The sequence below is a fragment of the Thermobia domestica genome, chromosome 12 (genome assembly GCF_964235325.1).
Source record: "Thermobia domestica chromosome 12, izTheDome1.hap1.1, whole genome shotgun sequence".
Classification (NCBI taxonomy): domain Eukaryota; kingdom Metazoa; phylum Arthropoda; class Insecta; order Zygentoma; family Lepismatidae; genus Thermobia; species Thermobia domestica.
In genome coordinates, this window is record NC_137465.1 from 145,826,601 (window position 1) to 145,837,490 (window position 10,890).

A 10,890-nucleotide genomic window follows, 5' to 3' on the forward strand; every position below is an offset into this window, starting at 1 on the left:
GAGTAAAATGAACCAAGCAAAAGTAAAAAAAAAAAAAAAAAAAAAAAAGATAATGTGTAGCAACAAATAGTTGGAGGAAATAAGTGCAGCTATTTTCATCTATTTTAGCAAATACGAGAAGCTTAAATTTTACGTGAATGTTGTTTAACTAAAATGCCGCTAATATAAGTTGACTATATTTCAAGAGACATGTGTTGGATATTCCCTTAATTACTGAAAAGTGGTGAGATAACGATGCAATGGGGCCTTGTTTTTTGAGAACACGTTAGAGGAAAAAACACTCAGGTGGCTATGGAAACTACCTTCCTTGTTTTTCTGGTCTACTTCACGCTATGTAACGTACACGTATTTAATTCTTTAATGTGAATTCTGTTGTAATAATAACAACGAAGAAAAAGCCACCATGCATATAACCACATTTCTGCATTTGCCTTTTTAGCGCTTATGTCCCTTTAGAGACACATAAAAATATCACACAACAAGGAAAATGTAGTGTTATTTGAGCTATAGAGTTAGAATTAAAATTGGAAGTAAGCGTTTATTCTTAATTAATTCCAAATTTCTTCTCGTTCTTTCAAATACAGTTATTATTGTTTATTTTACAATTTCCAATAGAGGATTAATGCAAAATAATGTAACAATAAAAAGCAGTTATTTAAATGTTGAATTCCACAGTCAGCAATTTTCAATCCATTGCTGAATGATCTCTCCAACGCTTCTCCACGATCCTCTATATTAAATAAGTCTTTTCCAACTTACTTCGCAGTGTTTTAAATATGATTACATCACATTATATAAGAACGTAGACTCATAAACTGCTTCATGTGAAGTATTCTACTGTACGGGTCTAACTAACTAACTAACTAACTCTATGGCCTATGGAACCCGGAGGTTCAGTGCCGCGTTCACAAAAGCTCTCCACTGACTTCTATCCTTAGCTAATTGCATCCAGTTTCTACTTTGTATTCCTATCTCTGCGAGATCCATCTTAATATTGTTCTCCCATCTGCGCCTAGGTCTTCCTAATGGTCGTTTTCCTATGGGTCTACCAGTCAAGACTTTGAAAGTGTTTCTACTTTCTTCCATTCTAGCTACATGACCTGCCCACCTAACCCTCCTAGACTTGACGACCCTAACAATGTTGGGTAAACCGTATAAACTATGTAGTTCCTCGTTATGAAGCTTCCGCCATTCCCCATTCTCGTTCCTCTTGGGTCCGAATATTCTTCTCAGGATCCTGTTCTCAAATACTTTCAGTCTATGTTCTTCCCTCAGAATAAGCGACCATGTTTCACAACCATACAGAACAACAGGCATGATTATCGTTTTATATATTTTAAGCTTCAAATTCCTCGATAGAATTCGCGACGACAAGAGATTTTGAACCGAATAGTAACACGAATTCCCTGCTTTTAGTCGACATTTAATTTCTTCGTGAATATGATTTTCGTCTGTTAATATTGATCCTAAATATTTGAAACTATCCACTTTATCAAAAGTATTATTTAATATTTTAACGCCTCCACAATTTGCCGTATTACGGTCCCGACGCACTTCCATGTATTTAGTTTTCTCTGCATTTACTTCTAAACCCATGTCCCTGCAAGCGTTTAATAAGATCTCTGCATTTATTTCTACTGTTCTCCTATCATCCCCTATTAAATTTACATCATCAGCATATGCAATAACCTGGTGAATGCCGTTCAACTCTAGGCCCTGGTTGCTATCTATGATTTTCCTTAGAGCGTATTCCAGAACAAAGTTAAATAATAATGGCGACAACGCATCTCCTTGTTTCAGGCCATTTTCGACGTGGAAGCTCGTGGACAAAAATTTTCCTACCCGGACTTTACTTTGGGATTCACTTAAACATATCTTAATTAATCTAATTAGCTTTCTCGGTATTCCAAGTTCTGTAAGAACGTTGTATAATGTTTCTCTCCTAACAGAGTCGTAAGCCTTTCTAAAATCAATAAATAGTTGATGTACCGGGGTATTGTATTCCCACTTGTTTTCGAGTATTTGGCGAATGGTAAATATTTGGTCGATAGTTGATCGATTTCGTCTAAATCCGCACTGATAATCTCCAATAATTTCATCTGCGTATGGGGTCAGTCTTGCTAACAGAATATTTGAAAGGATTTTATAGGATGTTGACAGAAGAGAAATGCCTCGATAATTATTCCAGTCAGTTTTGTCGCCTTTCTTGTAAATTGGAACAATGATTGATTCTTTCCACTGTTGTGGCAATTCTTCCTTGTTCCAGATAAGGAGAATGAGTTTGTGTATCTTGTTCCACAATTTTTCGCCTCCAGCTAAAATTAACTCAGCCGGAATTTCATCTACACCCGGAGATTTGTGTTTCTTCAATTTCTTTATAGCGGCTTCTACTTCTATTCGATTGGGTTCTGGAATATACGGTTCTGCGGTATGTATCTCCTTTTCTCCACGCACATTAGTTTTTGGCTGCGTGTTCAGAAAATCGTCAAAGAAATCTTTCCATCTATTTAAGAGGCTATCCGTATCGGTGAGAACTGTTCCGTCAGATTTCTTTAATATATAAGCACGAGGTTGATAGCCTTTCTTAAATTCGCTGATCCCCTTATACATGTCCCGAATATTTTTATTTTTACTATTATCTTCAAGTTCCTTAATTTTAGCTTTCAATTACTGTACGGGTCAGAAACGTATATTACGCAATAATGATGAAAAACAACGGGAAGCTTTAGAAATGTGGTTGTGGAGAGGATTAGTCGGGTCGAACAGAAAATGAATGAGAGGGCATTATAAATGGTGGGGGAAAAGAACAATTTTAGATATTAGTAAAAAGAGGAAGAAAAACTGGTTGGGACATTGGCTAAGAAGGAAGTGTATTATGAGGGATGTGTTAGAGGGTATGGTGACAGGAAAGAGTGGGAGAAGGCAGAGAAGTCTACAATTAATGGACGATATCAAGGCAAAAATGTCGTACGTAGAGGCGAAGAGGTTAGCGGAAGATCGTGAAGCATGAAAGCTTTTCATCTGCAGCAAGTGACCTAACAATAATGACAGAATACCTATGACGATGATGTTTTCAGACAAGAATAGCTTTTGCCCATCAATCATTATTTCGTCTTGAAATATGTCCAGCCTACTGTACTTCAATGCATTTATTTTCATGACAGCGATTGAGACTCCTGTCGTCTTTTCGATGCATGTGATTCGTTTCCATGCGATCTATATAGCATTTGTAGTTAATTAGGATATTTCCCTCTTTACTTTGTTCTGTAAGCTGCACTCTGCGGACGGTGAATCACTGATTTTGTAAGTCTTCTATCCTTATGTCAAAACAGGCAGAATATTTTCGTTGACACTTCTGAGGTCCCTATTTTGACCCCAGCTTTCACCAAGTGGAATTCATGGAGGACAAATACCACGTACGAGAGTTTTCTTGGCGTTCTGCCGTTTCCTTCTACTTTCTTTATTTCAACATTATCATTCATCTCATTGCCAACACCTTGCTTAGCCTGAGTGCATAATCGTGGGACGTTAAACTTAAATAAACTCAACTATATGCAGTTTGTGAATGAATTCTTATAACGTTACTAAGGTATGCTTCTTGGCTGTAAATCATTGGTTTCCAACTTAAAGGGTGTGAAGAACGACCACGAGGAGACGCAAGCTATTCGAAGAAATAAATTGTGAAATCTAATCTATAAAAGAGAAAGTGACCTTGGTTGTAAACGGATCACTGGAAAACGGATGAGCCGCTTGAAATGAATTTTTGAATGTTGCAATATTCCCTAATTAGTAAAGGAAACTAAGTGCTTCAAGTAGCCAACAAATGTCGTCACACCGATGCAACACAAAGACGATACCAAGAGACACGACGAAAACTCATTCGTTCCCTCTATAGGCTCCGCCTCCGAAGACTGGCTACGAAAACGGAATTCGAGGAAGAAGATATCAGTTGATAACTGAGCATGCTCTACCTCTGCAAGCTACAACGGGTAGGAGAGATTCTCCTAACCTTACTTTTGAGCTGCAACGTGCAAGAGATAAGAACTCATCTCAGTGCCGTATTTCAACCCTTCTATTCTCACCCATCTCAGCGCTGCAACAGACAGGAGATACCAACCCTATCTCTTAGCTGCAGCGGGCAAGAGGTGTCCGCACCTATCTCCGAGCTGCAACGGGCAAGAGGTTTCTTTAGACCCAGCTGCAACGCATTCTTAATCAGCAAACCTCAAATATCCGAGCTACAATGGACAGGAGATTTGATTACAGAGGAAAGAACTTGCAAAGATTTACTTATTTGTAATATTGTGCGCAAACAATATAAATATTTCCATAATAAAAAAGATGAGGGAAAACTCGTGTGCCGTTACTACACCGAATATTACAATATAGTTATCAACTATCTCGAATTAAATTTCTATCATTTTATTTTGATTAAAATGCATATCCTAAGGAAGAAATACACTGAGAAAAAAATCGTATGTGGCGTACGTATAAACATAGGTTACATGTTTAAATCCTGTAATTTTTGGACTTAACATATAGCAAACATATAACTGAAAAAGTATATTTTATAAATACTTCCCGCATAAGTGTTCCGAATAAGCATACTTTCTGCACAAATGTAAAAACTGTATACAGGCGATCAGGATCTCACATACAGATGGACGTATGTATCATATAGCTGACGTATATAACGACGTCAGCTATACGTATCTTGAAGACCGTTAGATATCAGACATCCTACAATGGCATGACGTAACATCTAAGGGCAGTACATATGTAGGATATGGATAACGTGTGCTCCATACTGATTTCTGTAGTAAACATAAGGATAGCGTATATTTGTACAATAAACTGCTGTCCGGATAACGGATTTTTCTCAGTGTAGGGGTAGTAATTAGCGTGCAAAATTAACTATCTCATGAGTCCCTCATTTTAGGATCATGAAACTGCATAGATAAACTCTCCATTAAAAGTAAACGGATCTGCGTCCCAGCGTGTTTGAAAATTCTCGTTTTCAGAAGGTATTCTTCAAATTATTTCCTTTTTTTAAAAAAAAAATGTGATGATGAGTCTTGTTTGTGTTCGCACCACGGGGAAACTGTGAAACAGTATGAAAAGATTTTTAGACTATACTGCGTGCCTCGTGTTGCAGTATAGTCATTCGAGAAATCATTCGAATATAAATTCTCATTAAAATTAAGACGACACATTTCTCAGCAATTTTGAACATTTCAGTTTTTATACGGGAAAGGGGTCATTTCCTATAAATTCTTTCTTCACATTAAAATCGACGTTATCTATTCTTTGAGATCCTCTCACGTGTAAAATACGGAAGTGTTTGAAATGAATTTTGAAACACAGTATCTACCTGAAACTGGACTTTATCATCTCACTTAGTTAAAGTGCGCATCTAAAGGGGAGTATAGATGGTTCAAAATTTCTGCCAAAATAGAGTATTTTATAGATCGTGTAGAAAATAAGTATGATGGCCTATTTGTCATAGGAAATATGAAGTTTTCGAAGTTTTCCAGTCTGATGAGAAGAAGCCAGTTTGGAGAATCAAGGTAGGGTAAGTGGCTACAATAACGCCAGGGATACAATAACGCCGTTTGTTTTTCAGCTGTTTACAGCACAGAAACTAAGCACGTGGCATCAGTCTTCAATGTGCTAATGTATAGGAGGCACATCTGTTGTTTTCGCGCGTGAGTTGATTTCCTTGTGGAGTGACGTGTGTGTTGTGCAATTTTTGTGTTATCAATTCAGACCATAAAATTGAGAACAGAAAACGTAAGTAAAGTTTTTTGAGTGCTTTATATTAATATCACTACAGGCGCGTAATGTGTAGGAATTCAAAGGTGATATTTTTTTTATCAAACACAATGATCAATAACTAGTGTATCGACAGTATTTACACGAGTCAATGTGCTAGTAGAGAGCAGTGGAACAATGGTACGTTCATTGTGTTGTGTGGCTGCAATAACGCTGAACGCGATGGATACAATGGCGTTACTGTCTTGGTTAAAGTTCCCACACCTCAGAATGCAATATCTGATTTTCAAGCTACTGTCATATACCCATGCAATCCTTTAGTACTCCCAGAAAAAGAAACCTTTGCACCAAGTACCATCTCTTCAGTGTTTCCGACATAAGCTTCTACTGGACAACAATAACCAGCCATCCACTTCAGATATCAACAGCCCTCAACCGTCAACATCATCTGCGTGTATCCGTGATCCTGTAGCTAATGCTCCGTCTCAGTCTTCTCACTCAACATTCTCCAGTAACAGCTATATCACTGAACGTATTCCAACTCCACGAATTAACAGATCTCTTCCTGAAAGGAATAGATCAAGAAAACGTCCAAGTAGTGTTAGTAACTAGAAGTCTGTTTAACGAACGTCCTAAAGTGAAGCATAATGGGTCAACTTTGCAACCAGGTGGACGAAAGAAAGAAGGTACTTATAAACAGAATGAAGAAGATAAAAGTTCGAAAACATGTCATCGCAAAGATAGCTCCTACTATTACGTTACTTGCAAAGGATACTGTTACGATGATACTGGTAAAACTATTGATTGGTTGCAATGTGGAGCCTGTAAGGGTTGGTATCACGAAACTTGTAATGACTATTGCCTCTTACTGGACACTGCTATTCTTGTTCCATCTAATTGTACATGTTTCAACGTATCAAAGTTAATTGGTTTCATGATAATATGAATAATGATAACCTGGCGCTATTGTATCCATAGTGTATGCAATAACGCCATTCCACTTTGCGCGACATTTTTGAGTATTACTTGCACTACATATATTTTTTCAGGTTCCTTGCATAATGTTGTAATCAGTAAACACCAAGCTACTAAACAATACAACATTTATTTTTTTCGTTAACTATTAAATGTGAAATCCTCGAAAAACTAAGAATGGTGGCGTTATTGTAGCCAGTTACCCTACGTTCTTGTGTTCACTACGTTCTCTTAATCGCCAACCATATTTCGTTCCTCGTAAACTCTTATCAATAATTTATATTACAGTTTATTACCCCTGCACTGCAAAAAATACTGAAACTACTTTCAGACACAGTACGACACTGCACACATTATCGACATTCTTTGAACACCTCCAGATGACACATATTCACCCCTTGTAGATACTGTCCCTTGTTGTCCAAGCACTTCCCAGATGTATGTACAAAATGTGCAAAATGTATGTCATAACTTTGTTTTGGAACTCTTTGCCGAGAAGAAATGTTTTAAATATATCATACTAGATACTACTTTTAGAGAACTAACGCTTTTGAACACACGAAGCACACTTTATAAATACTATTTCAACAATTTCCCCCCTCAACACTAGTATTAAAAGTGTTTCAATGATGTTTTTTCAGCATGATAAGTGTCATATATGTACGTTTAATAAGAAGAAATACATGTTTGTAAAAACAGTTATTGGCAACTGCATATGAAACAACATCAACGGTGTCTTGTTAAAATGACTCCTCATCATGTCAATAAATCGATTTAACGACTCCCGTTTTAACACTATTCAAAATACAATGGAGTTGAAATAGTACCAGCCTTGTGTAAAAATTTAACATAACGGGAGTAACACAGAGCCATTGTGTTAAACAGTTACATTACTACTATTTTCCTCTTTACAAATATTTTAAAACAAATTTTAAAAATACAATTTGGTGCCTTGTTGGTTATACGAACGAAGGGAACTCTGGCTAATATTAAAAGCAATGGAGAAAAAAATACAGTAAGTAACTGATTTATTACTCAAAGTGTATTGTTAGTGAAGATATGAAATATAAGTGGAAAATGTGAAATAGAATAGAACACATAGAAAGCATTTAGAAAGAAAGAATGCGCCTTTTATCGATAATTGAATAATAGCTACGAAAATCACTAATTTAATTTTTCGTATGTAGAATTATCCTATACAAAGCAGAAACGCGAATATTACGAAAAGCTGGGGCCTTGGTGGCTCAGTGGTAGAGCGTTCACTCTTGATGCATGGGGTTCTTGGTTCGATCCCAGCTCGCGCAGATTGAGCGTTGTGGTGGACAAACATCCAAACACCGTGTGTGTGTGTGTTTTCTTGGGGTTCTTCCGTTTCCTCCAACTTTCCTAATTCCACCATTTCATTCATTTCTCATCATCACCGTCTTCTTTATTTTAGCTGGGATAATCGTGGGACGTAAAACTTAAAGAGTTCATTTCATTACGTAAACCAAGTGTATGTATGATGAACAATGGAGAAAATAACTAGGTGATGTAGCAGTTGTTTTTTCCCTTCAAATTTCATTGAAATTATTAAGGTATGGAGCTGGCATCATTAGATTATGAGGCTGGCATTATTATTAGCGGTTAACGAAAAAATATTTTGATCTTATTCAGCTAAATAAAATTATTCGATGATTACAAATTTTCACTTTTAATTTTCGAGGAAATCGAAAAGTAGAAATGTTTGTGATGAGATACTGGTTTTCCTTCAGGATAGCATCGATTGAACTCGTTGGCAACATCGTTGGTGTAATCTTCACGCACACTCAGCAACATGATTTCCACACGTTTGGCCTACGGCAGGTTCACTCGCTCTAAACAAAAGAACGCTACCATTTTACCCGTGGTACGGGTCTTTCCTGATACCCAGAAGAAAAATACAACAACAAAAACTATCAAATATCAACGTGGGAGAAATATAACGTCCTCACGGTTCTCTATCTAGACTCTATAAATATAATTAATTTTAAAAGAAAATAGCTTTTGCTCCCACGAGCAAGATAACAAAGCACGGGAAGGCAAGTAGCTGGAAAATTGACAGTAGCATTGTGTACGTAGCATGTAATGATGAAAACAAGAAATCTCCGACATCGTTAGTATTTCGTAAATGTGTATACTCGTATTTTCAAGTACAAACTCCTATAATGAAGGAACTGTGCATAAATAATGTGGCTATGTCGTTGAAAGTAGAAAGAGAGGGAAATAGAGAGTGTGTTTTCGTTAGGAACTGAGTTATTATTCTTCCGTAGCATCTCCCTTTTGTTTTCTCAACTATAACCATTTACTTCTGTCTGTCATAGTTCAGAAAACAAAACTAAACACTAGTACATTAATATGTAACGTAAAAATGTAGACACACACACACACACACACACACACACACACGCACGCACGCACGCACGCACACACACACACTTCCTCTTTTATTTGTAGCTGGTCACGTTGTTCTGCGGTAGTTGGCGTCAGTATGGGAGTGTTCCAAAATGGAGGTTATATGGACGTGCGTATAAAACAACGATGTATGATTGAATTCCTCGCTGCTGAAGGAATTGAGCCGATTGAAATATATCGACGCTTGGTAAAGGTTTATGGAGACGATACGATAGACATAAGCAATGTGAGGCGATAGGTACGGCATTTTCAAGGTGGTGAAAAGGGTGTTCATGACAATCCACGGCCCGGTCGACCCTGCACAGCTGTCATCTCTTGCAATGAAGAACGTCGCCGGATAACGGCCAGAGATTTGTGTACAAAGCTAAATGTGGAGAACATTTACAAGTTCCAAGACTCGGAATCTGTTGTCAAAGCTGTAAGGAAGTGGCTAGCCTCAGCTTCCGATTTTTACAAGCGCGGCATGCATCGTTGGCAAAAGTGCGTAACGAATGGTCTATGTGGAAAAATGACAGTCTGTAGTTGAAATATTGCTCTGTTTAACTGCGCTGTTGTTATTTATGTATCTCCATCAGTTTCCATCAAATATAGGAGGCATTACTTTCGAAATGACCCTCGTGTTTATATATATATCTATCATTATTATTTCCAAGATTATTATTTCCAAGATGGCGGCGTAGTGAAAGTTTGACATCATCGTCTCCAGTAAAATCATATAATTTATATTCATATATTCGCATATAATGTAGCGTGAATACAATTAGTCAGTGTTTTAATCAAGAAGAAACACACAGAACATATAATCTTTGTAATTATAATCAGTTTAATAGAATTACTGTGCAAAATGGCTAACAACACTCGTTATAACAGCAGAAACAATGGACTGAAGTCACCGGCTGCACTTTCAAGTAGGTCAGAAATTATGAAGGATATATGTGATGAAGTGAAACGTACTGTGCAGACACCTGAAGTCATGAAGCTAATCGTTGATTCAATAATTGAATCTGTAACGCGTGTTGTGATAGAACGTTTGGAAGAAACGCTAAATTTCAATAGTGAAGTGATTGAGGACTTACGGAAAGAGTTGGTACAAAGAGACAAGAAAATAAGTGATCTGCAGGAAAATATAGATGAGTTAGAACAATATCAGCGTAGAAACAGCTTAAGGATCTTCGGTGTACCTGAGAAGATAAATGAAAACACAGACAACCTTGCACTGGAAATCTTTGAAAAGAGACTGGGCGTAAATTTAAGTACAAGGGACATTTGCCGTTCTCATAGAGTAGGACAGAAGAAGCCTGGTAGTACACGGCCAATTATTGTTAAATTTGTTAGTTATCGCTCACGGGCTGAAGTGTTTAATCAGGAACGGAAGCTAAAGAACTCTGGAATTGTAATAAGAGAAGATTTATGTAGTTCACGATTGCAGCTACTGCAAAAGGCACTTAAGAAATTTGACCCCAAGAATGTGTATACAAGGGACGGAAAAATTGTTGTAATCATCAATGGCAAAAAGAACTACGTTACGAACGCTTCTCAATTACAGGAGCTGTAAAGTTTGCACTCTACAGTGTGTGAATGATAACCTTACAGTGTGTGCAAAAGTGTGTAACTTGCAGGTAGTGCAAAAGTGTATTTATGTTACAGTTATCTGTTCTGTTCTATGTTAGAAATATATTTTATACTTTAAAGGACAACTATGGTAAGTCC

General features: G+C 37.1%; 2 protein-coding genes across 2 annotated transcripts in view; one reads left to right on the forward strand and one right to left on the reverse strand.

Annotated features, from left to right (window-relative positions):
* The window catches only part of LOC145666712 (putative G-protein coupled receptor No9), a 601,808-nt gene that overhangs the window by 488,457 nt on the left and 102,461 nt on the right, over positions 1–10,890 (reverse strand). The window lies entirely within an intron of this gene.
* LOC145666140 (uncharacterized) lies at positions 10,025–10,735 on the forward strand. Its single transcript, XM_081733225.1, has one exon. It carries the CDS (start codon positions 10,025–10,027, stop codon positions 10,733–10,735), a length of 711 nt encoding a protein of 236 aa, XP_081589351.1.